Genomic DNA, 23308 nt, shown 5'->3' with positions numbered 1-23308 from the left:
GTCAGAGAGAGAGGACTGTGTGTAGATCTTAACTGGGTGCAGAAAAGGCTGGAGGAGTTCCTTACACTGCAAGGAGAAAGAGTGAGCCAAATCTTTGGTGATTTATGACTCTCTGAACGAGTCAGAAAGCTGCTCTCCACCCTCTCTTTGCCTTTTCCACAGCTCACTTAACTTCTGACGTGCAGGGATACTCCATGGAGGGACAGGCCAGGAGCCCTTTGTCCCTGTTTTCAAAGAGATTTAAAGAGCATCAACGGCCCAAATCCTCTTGAGCTTGGAGTGCCCTTTCAACCCTTGATTCTGACCATTTGGCAGACCTAGTACTTTAGCTCTGCTGTATGTTTCACCTGACCTATCGCCCCGCTTACGCTGACAAGGCAGTACACATGCACACAGTGACAAGCGCTGGGGTAAAAAGCATAGATAACTGTTCGGCATGTGCTATGGCTGCAAATCTTATCCTTCTCACTAAGGCCATTCTTTGCTACCTAGTCAAGTGATTTTTATAAAACTTGTTGGAGATGATTAACTCTTGAGACCTTGTCTCCTCTATTAAATGTGAGTGGAATTGGTCAATGAGTTCAACCAAACTGCACAAATTAAAAATGGCAAAGGACAGCAAATGTGGAGTCCAAGAAGTTGAGAAAACTGGCCTAAGAGTTTTCAAAAATAGGTCTCATCCACTTTGAAGAGTGGAGCCAAGCAAACACTGTTCCCAAAAGACAGAGAGATCATTTTCTGTATCATGGGAATCTACACACTACAATCCCACACAGGGGTTTTTGAAGAGGGAAATACACACAGCAAAACTGCTTTCAATGAGAGCACTGCAAAATACCATAAACATTCCTGACTGTGTATTTTCAAACGTCTGGTTCGATCCAGTTTTAGATGAAAGATATACTCAGTTGATGTAACCTTGCTTCCACAAAGTCCCATTTTAATCACTGATTGCATAGGAAGCAGAATTTGGGCTGTGTTCAAGTTTTTAAGAGATTGTCTAGAGCAGTTGGTTTTCTTGTATTTTCCAGTAAAAGGTTCAGTGGGGCACTTACTAAAACAAACAAAAAGCCATTATTTTAGTAATGTAAAAACTATCATTTACATCCAACAAATAGATCAAAAGATGCTCTTTTATAAACAAAATTCCCATCCCACAGACACAATGGTATGTACAATAACATCACACTTTGCCAAGAGATTCCAGTATAAGACACAATAATTCAAAAGAAACAAAGTGTAAGTTTATTAGACGCCAACATTTCTTAGTTAAGATCTAAGTAAAGAAAACACACAGTAGAAAAAGTTGTACAAAGCAGCAATGGATTTACATTACATTAAAGAAAAAGTTACCCTAAGCTATTAAGTCTCAGTCCTAAAAAAAGTAAAAACCCATCCTGGCGTATTGAACTGATATAGAATGACTATAAGGTATACAGGATTATAAAACCAGCTTCTTTTGTCTTATCTCTATAATCCTTTAAAATGACAAGTGATTTTGTGTAACTAATTGGAAAATTCTATAGCAAATATATTGGATAATTCCTATTTCTAGAAACTGTAGGAAACTATTCCCCTGTACCCAAGCACTAAAAGTGTTCCCATTTTCCTGCTTTTTAAAAAGGGACACTGTCAAGAATAATCCTTAAAATGTGTACTTTGTATGTATTTTGCATGTTACATTGCAAAATATAGTTTGTTCTGGTTTTAGGTACATAATTTAATTAAAGATGCTGCTGCAGTAGTGGGAAGCTTGTGTTTTTAAAAGGTAATGTGTATCACTGAGAAACTGGAGAAGGAAAAATGGATTGAGTCCTTTATTCTGGAATAGTGAGAGAAAAAGCAACATGAAAAAAAAGCTCAACCCACAGAATTCAGATATATTTTTCAGACATCCTTGCAACAATTGAGGATGCCCTTAATAGGCTTTAACATGCCCAAGCAGCTCAAGCGTTATGACTCAATTCATGTTTTTAAATTCTTTGATTTTATGAATATCAAGTATTCTTAATACAGATAAGTACATTTACTGTACACAACTTTTCTCTTGATAGTGTCCCTTCATGTACAACAGTTATAGTACAGTTTTTCACAAGTCATTTTAAATAAACAAGAATCAATGACATTAAAAAATACTATCAGGCTGTGTTCAACAACAACAAAAAAAGATTTTAACACTGATTCATTAACAGCAACATTAAAAAAAAACCCAAAACCCAAAACCCTAAGCTTGCTTTGATTTTTATCTAAATCTTCTGGTAGGAAAATGTAAACAATTTTATTGAACAGTATAGGCACATGCCAGATTACAGGCTCATGCCAGATACTTGCACCCTCACTGTTAGTGCCAAGAAGTTAGGCATAGTCTGTCCTTATCCCATGTGAGGAACTTCTAGTTTTATCACTGGAAGCTTGGAACAAAAACAGAGCACATGTAGCTTCAGACCAAACCCGCATGTCCTACTTGGGGGAAAACAAACAACATCAGACAAAAAACCTGCTGGATGTCACTAGAAGGCCTGCTTAAATAGGAAATGCAGGAACAAGTCTCTTACAGCTGTGTTTTGGTTCAGGGATAAGGCTACATCTCCATTCTGAAATACGCAAGACAAACTCTAGTGTCACCCACTGCTTCAGCAGGTTATTTGCTCTATTAACTGTCACAGGGTGTTTCACTCCCCCTTACCAAAAAAAAAAAAAAAAAAGTAGAGACAGCATTATTACTAGTTCATGTCCTTTGTTTTTGTAAAACTACAGAACTATACCCTAGTTTTATATGCAGTTTTTATGTAGAGGAAAATACATTTTAACTTTTGGTTCTAGGACTTAAAAAAAAATCTGTATGTATTTTTCTGCCATTGCTCACTTTCAAGGTTGATCATGGTCCCAATTTAGCAACGAACTTAAGCACATGTTTAAAAAAAATTAAGACTGATCTTAATGGAACTTAACCATAGGTTTAGATGCTTTGCCAACACAGTGCCTGAAAGGAAAAAAGTCCCCAAACAAAATACATTTCATGACTCAACCCTGCTCCTCTTAAATGCAAAAGAAGTTTCCACTGTACTTCCAATGAGGCAAGATAGTTCTCTGAGATTTATCTGACAGATTATAAAAATAGAAAAAAAAAGAATTAAAGATTCTAATCTATATATTAAAACATCTGCACATTCCTGTCACAAATTTTAAGAAAAAAAGCAAAACACTTTTTATATTTAACAAGACCTCTAACTTTGTGTCACTTTAGTACACAGCTACAAAATTAAACAATATATGATGAAGACAGGCTTTTGTATCAATAAATTTGCCTTTTATTTTGGCTGTCGCCAAACTAGACACTCTTGAAAAGACCTTTATTTATAAACAAGCAACTAACATTTTTTCCATAATTTAACTTTTAAACATATATTAAAGTTATATAAGTGGAAGCATATTTATTCCATATCCTCCAAAATAAACACTTCTATCAAGGGCTTTTTAAGATACTGTATAAAAGCTAATAGAAAACCAGAACTGCTATATAAACATCTCATATTTAAACTTCAGAGATCCTGAATTCCTTTACTAAACAATAGGAACCAAATTAAAAAAAAACACAAAACACGCTCAAAGTTAAAAACAAAACTTAAAAAAAAAAAACCAACAAAACCAAACCCCCAAACAAAACAACTAAAGAAAAACTTAGAAGCAGGCTATTTAGACCAAAAATATTTTATGGATTTTTTTTATAATACATAGTATACTAGGAAAAAGGTCAAGGTTTCTTCAAAGATGTTGCACAAGCTTTTGATTTAAAGTGTGTGGAATTTATCATCATATCACATAGCAGAATCCCAGTTGGAAGTTAGATGACTATGACATAGCTGAACTAGTTGCCATCTTCCTTTAGAAAGCACACTGATTTTTAAAAGGCTACATATAAACTTTCAGACTGTTGTGTAGAGGAATCATTGGCGAAAACTTAGGAACATTTTTACAAAAACATGTTCATATTTTATATGCACAGGTTTCTTAAACACATTTAAAGGACACTTAGCAAAGCTTTATGTTTTTCTGATTTTGTTACACCAGGTTAAGTGCAATAACCATTTTATTTTGAAATTGTTTCTGGTAAGAAAGAAATTTAGTCTTATTAGGTGGAATAAAAAAGTCAGTAACTAGAAATGTCACTATTAAACTAGTACCTTGTTTTATTGCAATGGCACCAAAAGAGTTTAACTGATATTCTAACAAATTAGCGCAATCATATTCAGCTACAATTTGCCTGAAAGAAGACAAAAAAGAACAACACATTACTATTAGAAGTGTTTAGTAACAATTTTAGATTTTAATAAAAAATTAAACAGAAGAGGCTTGAAACTAACATTGCAATTTTTTTTGGTAGATGATAAAAAGTCAGGGGTCCATCCTGAGCCAGTTCTTTTAAACTTAACTTACAGGAAAAATAATTAAAAAAAAAAATCTGTTGGAAAAAAATGGTGGCACACTTGGGCTTTCACTGAGAAAAATCTACTCCTATGTGTGCCTAACTAAGGGTACCCATCCTCAGATTCTTAGGAGTTACACTTGTGCTTAATTTTGCTAAATCTTGGTGTCAGCTTGCAATTCTTCTTACTTTTGAGTTTGGGATGCTGAAAAAAAATTCACGGTTACATACAGAATTAAAGCCTTGCTCCTGCTCCCCCTGAAACTGGTGACCAAACTCCTGTTGCTTTCAGCGAACACAGACTGGGCTCTGACTATGTAGTGTGGAATGCAATCCCCCTCTCCCAAGCTGCACGGGGTAAAGTTGGTCAGGATCATAAATACTGTTTGCATCATTTATGTTCACTTTAATCCATCACCACTCCATTAAGTTTAAATTCTAGCAGAAGAATTTTTCAGTGTTAGTTTTCCACCTACTTCTGGGTAAATATTTCTTTTACTTACAGAATAATTTTGGACCCGTACTATAGCTTCTGGTAAATATCTATGATCCTACTTACACTAAATGCTCCAGTTGTGATTTGAGGTAAAATAATGGAACTACACAGAATATCTGCAGCCCATTATTACCACGATTTTCAACAAATTAGAAAATTGCAACACAGTATCACATATGATAGAAAGCGGCAGAAAGAAATACTCTATGCATTGTATTCATAAAATGCAGTGATTGTAGTGTGATGTTTTTTCCTCTGCTTTGAGCTGGATATGTATGCTTAATACAAATTTCAAATACATACTTCTTCATTTATACAGGTGTCTATATAAATATTTACATTTTTAGTTTTTGTTAAAACATATCTTTGTACTCATGGCCAAGCTTATTACTGTGTGTAGGAACACAACTCATCTTCCGTCCCTTAATGAGCTCTCTTTTTTTGATTTAATAGTTATACATTCCTTTGTAGTTAGAAATACAAACAGTTGTACAAATAGTGGAACAAAATTATGAAACTTGTCTGACATCCATTCAATCTTAGTTCATATTATAAACAGTACCATTTGCATTATGATGGCTGTTAATACAACGACTTTAGCTACCGAAGTATCTATAGTAAATTAGTCTTTGGGACATTATATAAAGCAAAGTACCCCCTCCCCCAATTTTCCTTAGAAACTTATAATTAAATGGCTGAAAGCAGGCTTGCTGCTACTTTTTATATAAAATCTTAGTAATAATATTGCTGACTTTAGAGTCTATTTTAATTTGCACAAGTTCCATATAACAACAAAACAATTCTATGTTGCCTTAAAATACCAAACATTCGTATCCAATAACATCAGGATTACTCAAACTTGAGGTTTATTTGTTATTGCTAAAGGTTTCTAAGACCTAAGTCAATACAGCAAGACACTCCATCCACTTCCTCCCTAACTGCAAGTGCATGGCAACTATTTATATGGAGCTTGTGTGTTGGTTTCTTTAAAAAAAAAACTAATGAAGTTGGTTACAGTATTTCACTACTATAAACTCACAGTTAGAATCCAAATTGTTGTTGCTCTTTCATTTAATTTATAACTTTTTATATAATACACACGCACACGCCAACATCACAGGATGAAGATCCATGCATACAATCCAGATGTGATCGTATTTCAGTGTTAAAGGAAATAAAAATTATTCTGTTACTATTAGATTCCAGACCACAGTATTATAAATTCCTCTGCTTTCTACCTAATAACCAAGTTAGTTTACCTTAATCTTCAAATCCAAGCAGCATCACAAATTCCACATTTTTCATCATTGTTGTCATTGTTTTGATCCTCTTAGATTTCTAGTTTATACGGCATACATCTGAGATCCTGAACACAGCCTCCACTGAACCAGCTTTTTAAGGTATCTGTTAAAGCTAATTGTGTGTCTGTTCATGGCTCCAAAGACTAAAAGCTGTCTTGAAAGTCCTGTGACAGAGTTTACACATGTATTGTCTTTTGAATGTGATAGCTGAGAGTGGTGGAGCATGATAGAAGAGTGTATCTGACTCCTGTGGTACAAATAATTTTTCAGTAGTAGTGGAGCTTTCAGACAAGCCTGTTGGACTATCAGGCTCCAAAGGCTGGATTTTGGGGAGGGGTGGGGGTGGAGGTAAGGGTGGTGGTGATGGGGAATTAGCTGGTGGACATATCTCAGGCTCCTTATTTGTGGACTCCTCTGCAGCCTGTGACATATGAGACTGGAAGTGACTCCACAGCCGGAAATTGGTTCGGAAGGCCTTGTTACACACATGACAAATAAATGGCTTCACAGAGCATAAGAGCTCTTGGTGACGCTCCAGCTGTTTGCGTACAGTGAAAATCTTTCCACACTTTTCACAGGGCCACAAACCAGCATCTTTGTTGGAGACTACTTCCTTAGGTTCCCTGCTCGTTTCAGTGACCTCATCCTCTATATCATCTGCAGGCTCTTCTTTGATCTGAATTTTAAACTGCTTGGAAACACTTAAGTCTTCAGGTAGGCATGAGGAATCTTCAGAATCAAAATTTATTTGTTCTGACGAATCACTGAATACACCATCTTCCTTTGCAGCAACAAAATTGTTCATTTTATTGGATTCTGACTGAGGAGGCAATCTTGATGAACTAGTTATTTCTCCATTGTGATCCAGGATAGGTAAAGAAAAGTTCTCTGATGGAGCCATTGTGTTTTGATTGTGAACTTCAACTTGATGACGCCAAATACTAAAGGATGATTTAAAGCTACGCATACACTCAAGACAAGTAAGTTTCTTGTATTCACACTTGCTTTCATGCTCATGCGTCAGCTCTGGAGAAGAAAATCTAAGGCTGCAGTAAGGACAGACAGTAGCATTTCTACAGAGTCGCTCATGATTTCCCTGTTCAATAAGTGAAGAGAGCTTAGCATTGCAGAGACGGCACTGATAAACCTCTTTGTTTTCTACTGGAGTTTCAATATGAATATGATCTTTCTGTTTAGGAGCCTTATTCCCTCCAACTGGTTTCTCCCCTGGGTGCATTTTTATGTGCTGTTTAAATTGCGAGAGGAAACGATAAGCTTTCCCACAGTAGGTACAAATATAGGCTCCTTTGGTTCTCGATCTTAAATTCCTTTTGATGACTTGTTGTGCTTGTGAAGCAGACTGTCCCTGAAAACCTTGCTTGCCACGTCTTAGTTTAACAATTAGAGCTTTTTTAATTTCTCTCTCTCTCACTATATCAATCAGTTTTCTTTGGAATTTTTCATCCAAAACAGCATGCGAACTGGAAGCTGGTGAGGGATTCTTCACAATTCCATGTTGTGTCTGGCAGTGCGTCCACACTTTGAAATTTGTGTGGAATCTCTTGTGGCATATGTCACAAGCATAGGGCTTCTCTGGATTATGATACATGTTAACATGACGATGAAGACCTGCTGTTGATCTGAAAATTTTAAGGCAGTGCTTGCATTTAAATTTCTTATTTGGTCTTGCTTCTTCCATCTCGCTGTATTCATCTTTACTGACATCAGAATCAGGAAAATCAGTATCAAGGTGCGTAGGGCTTGAGCCCTCCTCACAGTTATCTTCTGACCCAGGAGAACCCTGCTCATCTGCCTTCATTTTCTTAAATGGTAGTCTTCTATCAGCTTGAAATCTCCTTTTTGCTGGAAGTCTACTTGGTTCCTTATGATCATCCTCAGTTTTAAAAGGAAAGTCTTTATTTGTCGATGCTGAAGCATCACCCACTGTAACTCTTATTATTTCAGCAGGATCTGAAAGTGGACTGCTAGGTTCAGTTTTTATTCGTACCTCTGTGAGAGGGGAAGCAACCTCCCTATCAGTTGACTGAGAGGCACTGAAAGACCTAAGGCGATGTGGGTGTATTACCTGTGGTTTTTCATCTATGACTATCTTCTCTGATGACTCTTTCAAGGATGACTTTTGAGATACAACATTAAATGTCTTCTGGGAATCATTAGTTCCCGGTGAGGAGGAGGATGATACCTGTGAAGGTTTTAGGTCAACAGAAGGTGAGTAAATAGGAACCTGGCTGTCCATGGACAGTGACCTTCGAAGGAGACTTTTTACAAGTGGCCCACTTCTGTCAATACTTTGGTTTTCTGGACCAGATCCACTAGATGGGATTACTAGCCCTAACTTTGAGTAATATAGCAAATTTCTGTCTTCACCTTGACTATTTCCCTTTCCTGCCTCTCGCAACAAAAATGTAGATTCTGATGCGCCACGCAGAGATAAGACTGGTGGACGTGGTCTTTTTAATGACATCTCTGCGGCCTTTCCTCTTAAAAGCTGACCACTGCTTCCTGGTTCATCGCTTGCAATTTCTTTCTCTGCTAAAGGCATTTGAGGCAGTACTGTGTTCCTTTTCACTAAACCACCTCTGCTCTGATCCTCCACAGTTCCAGAAGTTTCATGAACCTTGGTATAGCTCACAGGGCTTTCTTTCAGCCATCTCCTTTCAGTCAGTGATAAGTTGTGAAGGGTTTCAGTTGGTTTTGTTACTTGTGGCCTACCGCTAGTTTTGACAGGAACAGAGGGTGAAGGTTTAGAAGTATGGCTTAAATCATGTTGTGTTTGATTTATACTTTTCGCTTGTGCTTCAATTCTGTTCTGACAGACAATGACACTTCTCTTCTGAGAACTACTTTCATCTTCATCTTGATACAGTATTTTCTTAACAGGGCAAGCTGGAAAAGGAGCTTGAGGACTCTTAGAAACAATGTTTGTAAGAAAGGATATTCCAAGACTGTAGCCCAGTTCTTGCACAGCTGCAAGACTGCCTTTCTCAATGAACAAGGATGAAGAATAAATGTAGTTTAACACATTATCAAAAGCATCTGGCTCACAGAAGTCGAGTTGAAACACTGACTGAGACTCATTCTCCTTATTCGTGAAGAGAGTCTGGAAGTACTCACTGCTGGCAGCCAGAACGTTTTTATGAGCTCGAAATTTCTGATCTCCTACTATAAGAACAACATCACACAGCTGTCCCTTTAGACGCTCCTCATTCAGTGCGCTTAGAAGTGAAATGGCATGCGCTGGATTTATGTAATGCAAGAGCCCCTCCATGATTCTGATGTTTCTGAAAAAGAACAACAAAAAATAGTTGCAGGTTGCCTTAGGTGAACTGTTGTTAGAGATAAAGTAAACACACCTAATCCCTCTGTACTTCATAAACGGGCTAAACCACCATCAACAGTGCTGAAGAAAACAGCTTATTTGGAGGAAAGGTATGGGAATTAAAACAACACTGTTGGCGCCAACAGATGCCCAGGCACAAGAAGAACCAGCTCATGCCCATTTTCAAATACACTGTTAATTGCTGATCTTACACCAAGAATATTTATTACACCTAACTAACTCGGGGGGGGGCAGTGCTCTCTTCCTGTAATACACCTGTCTGCGTGAAGGAACAGTTCAATCAATTCACTCTTGATCATCTTGTTCTCAGCTTTAGCTTTATGAAGATCTACCTTGACAACTGCATTGATAAACTCTTGCATCAGATATCTAAAGCTTAGTTATGCCAAGTCACCTTTCTGAGGCTAAGCAACCCTGACAGTCTCCTGCTGACTAAACAAATTAATGGGGTTTTGTTGTCATTTTTAATAGGACGATGGAAAGGGCATTAATACTGGGAAGGAAGGAGGAAGCAGGATTATTGTCTGTAATCTAGATTAATTCATCATGTTTGCTTATGCTTAGTAAGTGTTGTTAATATATACTTCTAGCTATCAAATATGTGTCACTTACAACTGCACTGACAGGATCTGGTTTCTTGGAAACGTCGCAACTGTAATTGAAGTATCCCTGCATTGCTTTGTTCTAGCTTAAAAGCAATCAGAGAACTGAACTCCCCATTTTCTTCATTAGCATAAGAGCACTTTATGCCCACAGGCCATATACTTGAGGAAGTTACCCATGAATGCATCCAAGAATACAATAAGGACAAATTAAACTGCAGTGCAGAAATCTCCATGCTTCAAAACACAGCCCACTCTGTACTGCAGGATGGCTCAATAACTCAATAGACTGCTCCTGATTAGATCTTAACAAAAGAAAAGAATCAGGTTTTAAGTTAGTTTAAACAAAGAACTTCTGTGGCATGAATTGAAATTTATGTATCTGTGCACATGCACACACAGGGAGAAATCAGCAATATCCAATTTGCTTTTTTTTCATGGACACTTTTACAATTCTGTTCAAGTTAACCTGTAAGAATTTTACACTACCTTCCTCCATCGTGATAGTAAAACAAGTCAATGATGTGTCTGTTAAAAGCAATTCTCTTCTTTTTACAGCTGATTTGAGAAACTACTTTTTAGTTTATATCATGGTTTAGGCCCAGCCAGTAACTAAGCACCACAACGGTGCTTGCTCGCTGCTCCCTGCCCCCGGTGGGATGGGGAGGAGAATCAGTAGAAAACATTAAAAACTCGTGGGTTGAGGTAACGACAGTTTAATAGGACAACACAAGGAGAGAAGAAATAATAATAACAATATACTAATAAAAGAATATACGAAGCGAGTGATGCACAATGCAATTGCTCACCACCCAGAACCCAATGCCCAGCCTGTTACTGAGCTGTGATCCCTCCCCCCCCAGCTGGCTCCCCCAATTTATATACTGAGCATGATGTCATATGGTATCGAATATCCCCTCAGCTAGTTCAGGTCAGCTATCCTGGCTGTGTCCCCTTGCAGCTTCTCGTGAAAATGAACTCTATCCCAGCCAAACCCAGGACAGTTTGTAACTTCTACCTGATGTATGCTATTACAACAAAAAGGTTTCACTATTCATCAGCTTACAAGCAAAACTGAAAAGTTTATCAAAATAAATAACACTATTAAGAAGCTGTAACCCCATGATTAATAAATGAGGGTGGTAAATCTTACAACTAATGGATATAAATAAGTGATCAAAGTCTAAATTGGTATGATTGAGAAATGCCTTAAAGGGTGCTGCATAAAGTGTCTCAAGGCATTGATCATATCATAGGACTCAGCTACCACTTCTGCATCTGAAAATACGGAATGAGTTAATAGTGTCACGACAATAGCAAAAGAAGAATTCTGTTTCCTCACCAGATCTGTCTTTACTGAGTGTTTCAGTGTCTTGCAGTGTTGTTTCATATACACTAATTTATCCTTAACTCACCTCAGATAGTTATAATGCATCATCCCCCCACATCTCCATCTAAAAAGAGCAGAGCAGTCAAGCTACTATGAATTTGAGAAACCAACCTGTTTTGGTTTGGTTTCTATGTTTTGCTCAAAAGTACTGTCTGGGGGAGTGTGCACTACCCATCTCCTTTGTGAATGCCACTGCAGTTTAAAGTGGTGGAGTATGACTGGCTCTAATCCAGTCTCATGGTCTGAGCACTCATTAACACTTGGACTGTTATTAGAACAAGTGTTCCAGGAATGCATCTTTTCCTTTAGCTTCATCTGAAACAAACTGAGTTTGCAAACTCAAGTGATTCATCTGGGATGCAAGTTGCAGCATGGTATATGGAGGTAACAGATCAACAGTGGGCTTAGGAAGGAAACTTGAACTAAACCAGTATTGTAGAGACACCCAACAGATGTTGCTGCAGAACCCATACTTCAAGGACACAGTGGGAAAGGAGTATATTAGTCAAATGTTTTGAAATATTTTCAAGTCTTTCATTTTAATCTGCTTTACCCAGGCCTTGTGCTTTGTGTAAGATATTGCAGAATAAACACCATGTAATTACTATGTGTTCCTTTGTCCATTGTAGCACAGTAATTCTATTAGTAGAGAAGGGTGTAAAAATCCAGACACCGGAAGCAGAATCCAAGTGTCACCCATCCTTCTTTCCATTCTCCTTTTTTATTCGTAGAACACCTTCAATTTATTACATTAAACAAGACAGAGATAAGCGTCCCACTACAATCTTCCCTTTCAGTCTCAAAGCACAGTCTCTTCTGTGCAGTGAAGGAGGCAGAGTTCTTTGGTGCAATATAACTCTGTCACTTTAACAGTAACCAAGGCTGCAATGTACACAAATGGCAAGGGACCAAATTAATCCTGCAAAGGCAGCTTTAATCCTGGTATTTCCTAATTCAAGTGCTTGACTTTCAGCTTAATAGCCTTTAAACACAACAGTCAGAAATAAAACAAGCTATGATACGTTAAGAAACAAAACCAGAACTGGTTTGCAGAATCATTTGAAGACATTTACACAGATCATCTGAAAGCCTGAAATACTTAGATGTAAAAAACCGCCAAAGATTACCAAAGTAAATGTACAATGTATTAAAATTTCACTACATAAACACTTTTCCAAGACATTCCTGCTCTCTTCTGTTCATCTTATCTGCACACTGCAGTTCACTCCTCCTTCAGCTGTGCCAGTACAAATATTTGCAGGCCTGTATTACACAGCAGATCAGACAATAAATAAAAAACAATTATTTCTTTTCAAATGCTGGTCAATTTTTATATTAAACCACAATCTCAAAAACAGTTGCATTGGCATAACTGAAGAGGCAGCAAACGGTGGCAGCAGAGCAGCTATAGGACTATGCAACAGCTTGTCATCAAAGCCAATGCTTGGCTGACTGCGCTCAGCCCTGACACAAAAGGTGTGCCTAGCTATTGTGTAGATAACAGAATTATGGCAGTCTCTTGTAATACTAGATTTGATTCCAGGTGTTTGAGGACTCATACTTCCTCAGCTGAAGATTATTTTGCCATTAACTATCTAAGCTCTTTCCTGCAGATCATCTGCTTCTATTCCCTCCAACCATTTTTCCAGCCATCTTCACTACTGACTGGAAACAAAGCTCTTTTGTCTTTTCTTCCCTGATGTTCAGGTGACATCAAGGAAACAGTAGGAGCATATCAGAAAATCTCCCATTGTCCATGTTCAGGTGCCACATGCTATAGCAGCTGCTGGTCCTCAGGAGGAACAGTGACAGCAAGACTCCAGACCCAGGAAGGGCAAGTGCAGCAGAAGCACCTGCAGCCTTCCTTCAGGAGGCAAAGAAGAGATTTTAGTGTCAAACTTCAAGCCCTCCACTGATCTCAGCAAACTAGACTTCAGAAACCTAAGTACCATATTTGGTACAAGATTTATTTTATTTTATTTTTTGAACAAGGATAGAAAAAGACTCCTCTACTATTTCAAAATTACTTTCTACAAAAAGGAAATCTCTACCTGGGAAAGCTCTTCACAAGGAAAGGGTGAAAAAGTTTAATCTTTGGCCCAGCAGTTTATTGATCTTCAACAGCTACCTGCCTTTGAAGTGGTAGTTCCCCTTCCTTTCCTCTGTCCCTTACTCTGACATCTCCTCCTCCCAGCCCTGTGGTACCCTCCTCTTCCTTTCACTGGCTCTGCTGCTCATTTCATCCCCCAGTAAGTTGATTCAGCTCCTTCAAATGAAGCAGAAAACAAACAAAATCAATCCATCTTTTTATATGTTTGCTATTTTTATAGGTTAGGAGCTTAATCAGCTCACTGAGAGGTCAGATGAGCATCAGAGTTGCAGCAAGAGAAGCCATGAAACTACCCATTCTTTGTCAGCAAGTTGTTCAATCAGCTTTGCCCACCTGAAACTTCACCTTCAGAAACAACAAAGTCACCGATGCTGAAACTTTACAAATAGAATCAGGCAGATATTTGTGTGAACAATTTCAGCATAACTTGCAAATACACAAGCAACTAAAAGAAGATGTTGATGTTGCCTGCTGTCAGCTAAAAGCTATACTAATAGCATGTTGGGGGTGGTGGTGGGAAAGACAATGTTCTGAAACACCTAATGAGAAGCAATGTTGCAGCAAGGCGGTGCCAGGGCTGTGAGAAACTGCAGTTGGAAGCAGAGAATACAAGGAAGGAGGACGAAACACAGAGACAGGCAACAAGGGAGACCGAACAGGGGGTTTCAACAGGGAAAATATACATAAGAATTGTGGTGAGGGCAAACCCACTAAAAAACCCAAAGAAACATGGATTATAAGACTCAGCCAAGAAATTCAAGTGACTTCCCAGGGTATTCCCAGGTAAATGCAGGAATGTTGCACTCAGTTGCGAGTGCTTTGCAGAGGATTTGATGGCTCTGATAATTCATGTGCTGTTTCAGACACAAGGGGGGAAAAAAGTCCCATTACCCATCAGGAGTCCAGATGCAAAAGAAACCTACACTGCTTAAACTTCTACTCAAGGATCCTATGCTGGATTTTATTATTTGAATTTGACAACATTTTATCGAATGCCTCTTCTCCCATCAATAGCCTTTGCAATACAGATACTCTCTTACAGTCCATATATATTTACACCCCCCCCCCCCAAAGCTGTATGTAAAAGCTCCAAACCTGCAAAGCAAGATTGTTTGCACTTCTATAATCTTTTTCTAACTAAGTATTTGAGTGATCTCTTGCTGCAAGTTCGGGGGTTCTGTCTTCCTCGATTTAACGAAACGAGATTTCAACTGCTACTGCTGTTCTCCACTGCAGACAATACTGCAAACTTTCTCCATGAAGACAAATGTTTTTCATTTCCAATAGGTCAGCAGCAAGGAGAGACTCACTAGTCTGAAGACAGGCATAAAATCAGATAAAGAATATATTTACTAGTGTGTGAAATTGATGTATTAATTTCCAACTATTTATCCTCCACACATACAGAAGCAGAAATTTAGGGAGGAAAAGAAGAAATTCCATAATATTGTGCAGTCTCTCTATTTTGCCCTCCACTAGAGAAAAATAATTAAGTTATCCTGATACAGACTAGAAATTCTCTTAGAAATTAGAAGCTACTTCCCACATTCAGGTCATACCCATAGTTTCACCAATTGACACTCAAAATAGCTCCTCCCGACTTGCAGCAAACTACAAAATGTCAGAGCAACACCACAAAGCTCCACTTGTCAATCTCATTCTTGTTTACAAACAAGCAGCAGCTAAGGGTGCAATTTCATCTTACTCTGAGTCCAATCTAACTAGGGATTGCTCATGCAAGGAGCAGTCCGTGTCTCCTCCCCCACCAAGGAAGGACTAGCTTGCTGTCAGATCAGTAAACTGATCCAGCTGACCACGGGATTGCACAACTCCTGGATCTAACGGAGAAAGGGCAGGAATGTGCGCTGGCTGTGAGCTTTTCTGATTCTTGAGAGTTCATGAAGATGAACCAAGCTCGGTTTGACAAAATATTTGTCCTGGCCTCAATGCCTTGACTGAAAGGTGTATAACTCATTATCCAAATTCCTGTAAACTAAATCAAGAGACTAGAAATTTTAAAAATACCTTTCCCTAAGGAGTTCTTCAGTTTTCAGTCTCTTGAGTTTTGTAACATTGCCATTAAACTCTCTGATGGGACATGACCGAAAGGCTTGATGGCCATACAATTTAAACAGCTACAAAAACCTCATCCCCGGAAATATTTTGTATGATTTTTTGGTAAGAGATGCACGAAATCAAGAATTTGAAGAAGGGGAGACACACACCAAATGTGTACACTTGCACTCTTTCTACAGGTTGACTTTATTATTTTATTGGTAATGCTGAGATATACTTACCAAATAGAATAATATTCAGTCATCTGCTTTACTAGATGAGCCACTCTTTCTTTGTTTAACTGGCCCAATTCACAATAAAATCTTGTCTACATACTGCTTTTCATTTTGCTGGTATAGTGAAAATGACAAAGCCCAAATGTGAGCATATTTCTATTAATATAAAGGTGCTTTTCACAGGCATAATATATTTTAGATGGGAAGACAAGCCACTTATACCCATATAAGGTACTTTTCTATGAACAGGATTGTGTTTACACTGAGGTTTCTGTAAGAAAACAAGAGATGGGAGAAAAAGTCATGCACTTAATCTGAAACATGCAGAACTAAAATAAAAGCTGAGCCTAAAAAATTGCCAAGTGAGACACTTATGATTCAGGGAACACAGGTATCCTCCACCCACTGAAGTATTCAAAGAAAATGCCATTCAGCCACCGTCTCCATTCAGCCATTGTTAATCATGGCCAAGATACTGGGAAGACAATACAGGATACTGTAAAAGGGCAAAGACAACAGCAATTTTACATGAGTTTTACATAAGAGATTTACAAGGTCATGAAGAGCACGTGGAAGATTTTCAGCTTACTCAAAGTCCATGTGTATTTGGAGGTAGGCGACGTCTCTCATACTTCTAAAAAAGAACAAAAACACTATGTATTTTTTCTTTATTCCTCAGAAGTATTTATGAGAAAGGAGCTGGTCCTATTCTTACTGAACTTCCAGGGAATTTGGCCATTGACCTCAATAGCTTAAGGACTGTACTCAAGAGTTATGTCCTAGCACAAAATAAACTAATTCCTTTTGGTTGTGACAGGTAGATTAAGTTGTGGCAAACAGTGATTAGAAATCACTGTAATTCTGCTGCTTTTCCTTCCATGTTTCTTAATTCACTTTAAAAGGATTTTTGTGAGGTGTATCTACTGTACCAGTACACTGTTTTTGAAAAATTATCTGAAGATACTCATGAATGTATTCAGACCAGAATGTCAAATAGTTCACCCCAGAGCAGCTCTAATGTTTTTTGCTGGTGGGCACCCACCCTACTGGGACTACTGGTACACTCCTAGTTCCAGTGTATTGTGGTGTCAGGCCTGGTGCTGGCCCAGGCACGAGCCACACAGTGCTGGCGGGACATGAGCAAGTCAGAGGGATGGGGAGTGAGGGGGTAGCAGGGACACTCACTGTCCCTCGTGTAAGAACTGTCCCTGCTCTAACCACAATTTATCAAAGAGATTACTGAGAATGAATTGCAACCTAAAGATTACTGACACTGTTAAGTGCTGATGTAGGATAAACCACAGATAAGGAGATTAATGCTCCAAGACAAAAAAGGGGAAAATATTTCTTCCTTCCTGAACAATGCAATTTAATTTTATACAAATTACTATGAAAGGACAAGTTTCAGAACATTTTTTTGAAATTATTTGGCCAAAGGGTTTTTCATGCCTTTTCATCACAGATTGTATGGAAAGATTTTGCACAACAAAGATGCGGTGTTTTACTAAATCTCAGAGGGAAAACTCACTCAACAATCAGGACTAGCTGATTTTAAAACTTTCTTATTTTTGATGGGCTGCAAGACTGCTGAACTGATGGTGGTAGGGGTGGTGGTAAAATGAGTTTAGGAAGGTAGAAGAGTTGTTCAACACTTTTTCTTGTTCATAAAATATGCCTGACTATTCTAGAACAACATAATACATGAAGTAGCCAATAAGCAAAGACAACAGATGATTTTTTTTTTTATTGCACTGCTGAATGAAAGAAAATATAAGAGAACTGCTGTCTTAAACACTATCATTAAGGAAAAAATTGGAAAAAAGATTACAGTACATAGACTAATATTAAAATCTACACAATAAATATTTGGGGAAAGCAACTCCCTCTGCACAGAATATCTATTTTTAAAGCAGGGCATATTGCAGTCTTTCCACTTGCAACAAATGATTTTGCTGCCTCTGAAGATTTTTTCTTCCTTTCTGAGGATCTCAGATCATTAATGCAGCAGAGTTCATTATGAAGCAGCTCACTTGCTCTAAAGTTGAGAGTTTCTTTTAATGAGAGCTGGAAATAGCTGCAACTGTAGTGTGTGACTCACAGTATAGCACCTCCCAGTGCAGTACAAACCATATGGTGGTTACAGCCCAACTTCCTCTCCCCAGCTCCTCCTTCCTCTACCCTGTAAGTCTACAATTGTTTATAGACCGTAGTTATCAGTTTTGCAGATAAAACTGCTTTCAAAACCTTGAAAACTATAATGGGAAATTACTTGATGTTTTTTACAGGAACTGCTTCACAGCTACTGAAGTTCAAAAAGAAACAACTTCAATACAGTATGAAAGCTCGCGGCTTTCTGTAAAGTTGTCCTTTTAAACCCAAATGTTGGCATGCTTCCAAGTAATTTTAAGGAAAGCATAGTCAGCCATTACTACGAAGGTGATCAGAGCACCAACTATTTAATTCTCTGTGTATCAGTATTCTCTCACATCAACACACAAAAAACACGAGCTCACAAACCCCAATCTCTTAGTGATACCAAGCTTCTAGTGATCTGGAGGGTTCTCAGTCTGAGAGGTGTGTTGAATTTGAGTCAGCTGACAGACTATCACCCTGCCACTTGGAACCTACACAGTAGGAAAAGAAAGCACAAACGTTCACATTTATCATACTTGTGTACCATTAAATGTACAGCACAAAGAGGACTTCAGGAACTTTTTACAAGCTATTGCCTCCTTTTATATCAAATAAGAGTGCTAATACATACTAAAGGATAAGTTACCTTAAGCGTTAAAAAAGCACCCAACTCATTATGACTTTAATCATGTTTTGGATCACAGGGCAATGTTGAAATGAGTGGAGGAGCAAGAGCTCCACTGGGAGCAAGAGGCATGGTCACTCACTCTCAGTTCCGATCCCCAGGGGTTACCTTGGCTCCAGCAGGCTCCGGGGAGCTCACAGCCTGAGAAACCCCTGATAAATCCTGGTGTGGCACACACTGTTGTAGCTGAAAACTCCAGAGGCTGTAATTTGTGACATCTCCCTGCGAGTCCCTACCGAGAACATGCGAATGACAGTTCTTTAAACGTTCACAATCCAGTCAGGTTGGGTGGATTTTCTACAGGTAGAGTAAACCAAATGTTCTTATGAGATTACAACTGTATAGCATGTGGGTAATAAAATTTCTGAGAGAAAGGAATGTCAGATCCCCTTCCACCCATGAGACGGCCTCATAATTTGGTTTTTTTGCAAACAAGGTTTATAAAAAGTTGCTAAAGTTTCCTCAAAACTTCCCTTCAAGAACATCAGCATAACCCTGGTGGCAAATATTAGTCAAAGCAGTTTGTTTGTCGGTTTGAGCAAAGTCAGAATAGAACACTATAACTGGCACTGTTCAGGCAATACGAACATAAAGCAGTACTAGATTTACCTGTAATACATATTAACTACTCCTGATTTAATAGCGAAAGCCTTGTTGTACAAAAATACATTTAAAAAATCTGTTTTGATATTAACATTTATCTAAGGAGAAAAATACTAACTATAACTTAGCTACAAGATCTTCACTGTATTCACAAAAAGTTGCACGATTATGTAATTCATCGCAATCTCTTCTTACGCTTACAGCCTACCTACCTCTTACTTCCACTGTGAGTCCAACAACAAAAAAACTGAAGAGCTTTTAAAACAAGTGCCATTTAAGAGCTTACTCTGTACACCATGAAATTCGACAATATTTCCTGTCTCATAATAACTCCCTTAGATTAGGTTTTCCTGCCGTTTGATACTTTACATGAGCCGCATCCAATCTGGACACGTATTAAGGTAAAATTCTCTCCGACAGCTGAGATCAGGTAAGACACCTTCCACAGGTTTCTGCAAATGCATAGCACAGGCTGGCACAGGATTTTTCCACTAGACGAGATGTGCTTTTTCTTACTCATGAATAATATAGCCAAAGAGCGCTTGGACTAGTAAAGCTACACTTTAATACCTGCATGTACTTATAGTCGCAGGAACCTTGCTGGACTGCTTTCCGCCCTGAAATTTGCAGGCTAGCACGGCTCTCCCTCCAAGACACCCCGGGGAGGACCTATGGCACTGAGGCGCAGCCCTCCCGGATCCTCTGTCATGTTTTACAGTTCAGATCAGAGCCGGGATCTACCGGCGGAGAGCTCCCGCCGCCACGCAGGTGGAGACCGGGGGGGGAAGCGCCGGTACCACCAGGGCGCCCCGTCCCTCCTTCCCGGCTCCTCACGCGGCCGTTGCGGCGGGGCGGGGCGGGGTAACCGCCTCCTGAGGCGGCGGCGCCGCCCTCCCGCCGGGCAGGTGGGTGGGAGCACGAGCACGAGCACGAGCACGAGCACGAGCACGCGGCCGGGCGGTCCGGCGCTCCTTCCCGACACCCCACCCAGCCCCAGCGGGGGGAGGGGGGGGGCCGCAGGCGGGCGCGCGGCCCCCGCGCCGCTCCCCTCCGCTCTCCACGCGGCGCCGCTCCTGCCCCGCCCGCCCGCTCGGCAACGCCGCCGCTCCGCATGCGCCGTGAGGCAGAACGACGACAGGCCGCTGCCCGCCCCGCCCCCCTCCCCGCCCCGGCCGCCGCGCAGGCGCAGTTCCGCGGGGTTCCGGCCACGGGGAGGGAAAGGGGGGGGCGGCGGAGGGAGGGCGCGGCACAGGCGCACGAGGGACAGCTGAAGCGGCGTGCGGGCGCGGAGCATGCGCAGAAGGCAGGCCGGCAGGTCTATGTGGCGGGCGTGTGCCGGCGCAGCGAGCACCAGCCGTTTCCTCCAAGCAAAGGGAGCATGCGCGGAGGCGAGGGAGACGAGTTTCGTAACCGGCGCAGGCGCAGTGCGCTGCTCGGGGACCGCAGCCCCGCTCGGTGGGGGAAAAAAAAAAAAAACCACCTCAGAGTTACGTCAGGAAAAGACGCCTTTGTACACGGGGAGACCCATACGGCGCGGGCAGCCCCCGAAACGGGCGCGAGACGCGGCCGTTACTCACCCTCTCCGCCGCCGGCCGCGCCCCCCCCTGCTGCCCCCCTCGGCGCCTCCTTTCACGGTTCGCCCGCGCGCGCTGCTGCCACCGCCGTGATTCCATCCATCTTGAATTTGACGTCATCCCACACCAGGGATGAGGTCATCGAAGGGAACGCTCGTCACGTGCGCAGCGCTCCGATTGGCCGGCGGGGGAGCGGGGGGCGAGGCGCTGCCGCGGCGGGGAGGGTAGCGGTTGGAGACGGTTACGGGGGTTCCCCCACCCGCCGCCCCTCCCCCACAGGTAGCGCGGCGGGCGGGAGCCCTCACGCGAGCGCGAGCGCGAGGGGGGCCTTCCCGCGCCCGGCGCCGCGTGGCGGGGACGGCGCCAAACGGCGGAGTCCTCCGACACGTCGTCCGCCCCCCCCCCCCCCGCGCCCGCTAACGGCTTGGCGCGCGCGGGAGGGAAACTGAGGCAGCCGCGGCGGGCGCCGAGGCTCCCGGGGGAGGGGAGGGGAGGGGGGCGCGGGCCGGCACACGGTTGGGGGGGACGGACGCGGAGAGGCAGGTCCCCGTCGGCCCCTGCCGCCGTTGTGGGGCCGGTGTCACCGGTGACGGTGGCGGTGGGGTTTGGTAGGGTGCCGCTGTGGTAACCCGCACCCCCTCCCTGGCCTGGGCACCGCGTACTGCGGGCGGGGGTCTGGGGAGGGCAGGGGAGGGGGGGGACGACCCTCTGCCGGCAGCGTTAATTTGCAGTCACCTAATTTAACTGTCTGTTTTGTTGTGGTTTTGTTTTTGGTTTTTTTTTTTAACCCATGTTTTTCTGAAATGTAGGGGGGAAGGTGCAGCGCGGTTTGCGAAGAAGCTCGGTGTCTAGTGGCACGCACGTGGCGGCCTCGCAAGCTAGTCCACCGTTGCCCGGTATTAACAGGGAGGCACATGGCCGGGCCCTGGTGGATTTTGGCTCCGACCCTTTGTAACTGCTGTACTCGTTCATCTTGATGTGATATGAAAAATGATAATGGACGTTATCATTGCTTTAGGCTTGCTTCTCATTGAAGTTATCCACTTTGAATTAAATACCTGAATAGGGCTTTGTGTGTCAAAATACAAGTATTAAAACAGAAATCAGAATTACAAGGTTTCTCTTGTGTTTTTTTGAAAGCTAATCTGGCCCATTATCTTTTCATTAAGGACAGCTCAAATTCTAGAGATTAACATCTAATCCATGTACACGTTTTCAAACAGTGTGCTTTTAGATATTCCGCTCGAGTCACAAATACTCAGAAGCAACTGCTAGAATCTCTGTAATGCATTTAGTGCTGCATTTAAACCTTTTTGCCAAGGTTTTGTTGCAAATGGGCTAGACCCCATGTAAGAAAAATGTGATGTACCTCACCGGGTCCAGCTCCTCTCTCCAGATGTATTTTTTGTCATTGCTGGCTTTTCTGGTGGTTTTGCAAACTTGCTAAGCTGCCTGTAAAAGGAGTGGGTTTCTTCGTTCATGGACTTGTGCCCCTGCTGCTTCTGTCCTGACATGAATGTGGCTGCGTGATGAACCGGCACAAAACCCAAGCAAGCTGCTTGGTTTCGTCTGGAATGGTTCCCCGATCAGGTTTGTTGCGTGGGTATGCAGACAACTGCTCTGGCACCATAGGGCCTACTGTGGTGGTAATGGGAACAGACAACTAGGAAAGCAGTTGGATCTGTTTGCATAAACCAGTTCATGCAGTGACACTGGCTGTGCTGCCAGTGAAGCGTTTGTGAAACTAACCTGAGCTCATAAATCCAGCAAGGCCCTGCTGACTTTTTTCGTATGTACTGGGATGTTTCTCAGTCAAGCAGAAACAAACTGGTCTTGCATAATGATTTTCTTGTCCACGCTTCTCCAAAAGGGCCTGTGTCACACACAGATGGAGAGCATTATGCTGGAATTACCCTGCTGAAAAAATTGTGTTCTTTAAGGTGGACACACAGGTGTGTAAGTATGTCTTACTGTGCAGATATTTATTATCAGTATTTTTAATTTGTCAGTTTCCCTAGTGAAAGTGCAGCCATTAGAGCAGAGCCCATGTAGTAGCTCCTATAATATTGGCACCAGACAGCAGTTATTCTCTGTAGTTCTTACATTAAGCAGATGATTTGAGAAAATTTTGAACGTAATTCTCAAAGATTTTGTGGTTTAAAGGGACATAAGACTCAGTCTGACTGTACTTCATGATTGAGTCTGATTGACTTGAGGTTATTAAAGTTGTGTGGATGCCTTAATTCCCTGCAAATCAGATTTTTCTTGGTTCTAATGAAATCTAGGCAAGAATTTGTGCTGTAGAATTATTTGGGGTTTAAGTTGTCTCTAAGTAG

The 23308-nt window shown here is 41.1% G+C and overlaps 2 protein-coding genes across 3 annotated transcripts; one reads left to right on the top strand and one right to left on the bottom strand.

Moving 5' to 3' along the window:
* Positions 1 to 1222: 1222 nt before the first annotated feature.
* On the bottom strand, positions 1223 to 21065 carry ZBTB21 (zinc finger and BTB domain containing 21). Of its 2 annotated transcripts, XR_008236217.1 has the most exons (3): positions 20976 to 21065; positions 4185 to 9525; positions 1223 to 3101 (listed from the first exon to the last, which is right to left on the bottom strand). XR_008236217.1 is itself a non-coding variant. In XM_052794067.1 (2 exons), exon 2 carries the CDS (start codon positions 9510 to 9512, stop codon positions 6336 to 6338), a length of 3177 nt encoding a protein of 1058 aa, XP_052650027.1. In that variant the 5' UTR covers positions 9513 to 9525; positions 20976 to 21065; the 3' UTR covers positions 1223 to 6335. The 2 variants fall into 2 exon arrangements, 1 of the variants encoding a protein (XP_052650027.1); XM_052794067.1 differs by having other exon boundaries at positions 1223 to 9525.
* LOC128145242 (CCR4-NOT transcription complex subunit 3-like) lies at positions 20510 to 22081 on the top strand. The gene is made up of 2 exons (XM_052795052.1): positions 20510 to 21251; positions 21782 to 22081. Exons 1-2 carry the CDS (start codon positions 20510 to 20512, stop codon positions 21925 to 21927), a joined length of 888 nt encoding a protein of 295 aa, XP_052651012.1. The 3' UTR covers positions 21928 to 22081.
* The last annotated feature ends 1227 nt before the right edge of the window (positions 22082 to 23308 follow it).

Source organism: Harpia harpyja, chromosome 8 (assembly GCF_026419915.1).
Source record: "Harpia harpyja isolate bHarHar1 chromosome 8, bHarHar1 primary haplotype, whole genome shotgun sequence".
Taxonomy (NCBI): domain Eukaryota; kingdom Metazoa; phylum Chordata; class Aves; order Accipitriformes; family Accipitridae; genus Harpia; species Harpia harpyja.
The sequence above is the reverse complement of the archived record's forward strand: the minus strand, read 5'-3'. Positions and strand labels throughout refer to the sequence as shown.

Excerpts from the sequence above, each read along its gene's own strand:
- ZBTB21 (XM_052794067.1), bottom strand. The coding sequence starts at position 9,512 with ATGGAGGGGCTCTTGCATTACATAAATCCAGCGCATGCCATTTCACTT.
- LOC128145242 (XM_052795052.1), top strand. The coding sequence starts at position 20,510 with ATGCGCCGTGAGGCAGAACGACGACAGGCCGCTGCCCGCCCCGCCCCC. Across the intron at positions 21,252-21,781 it reads CCGCCGCCCCTCCCCCACAG|GGGGGAAGGTGCAGCGCGGT; the intron begins GTAGCGCGGCGG and ends TCTGAAATGTAG.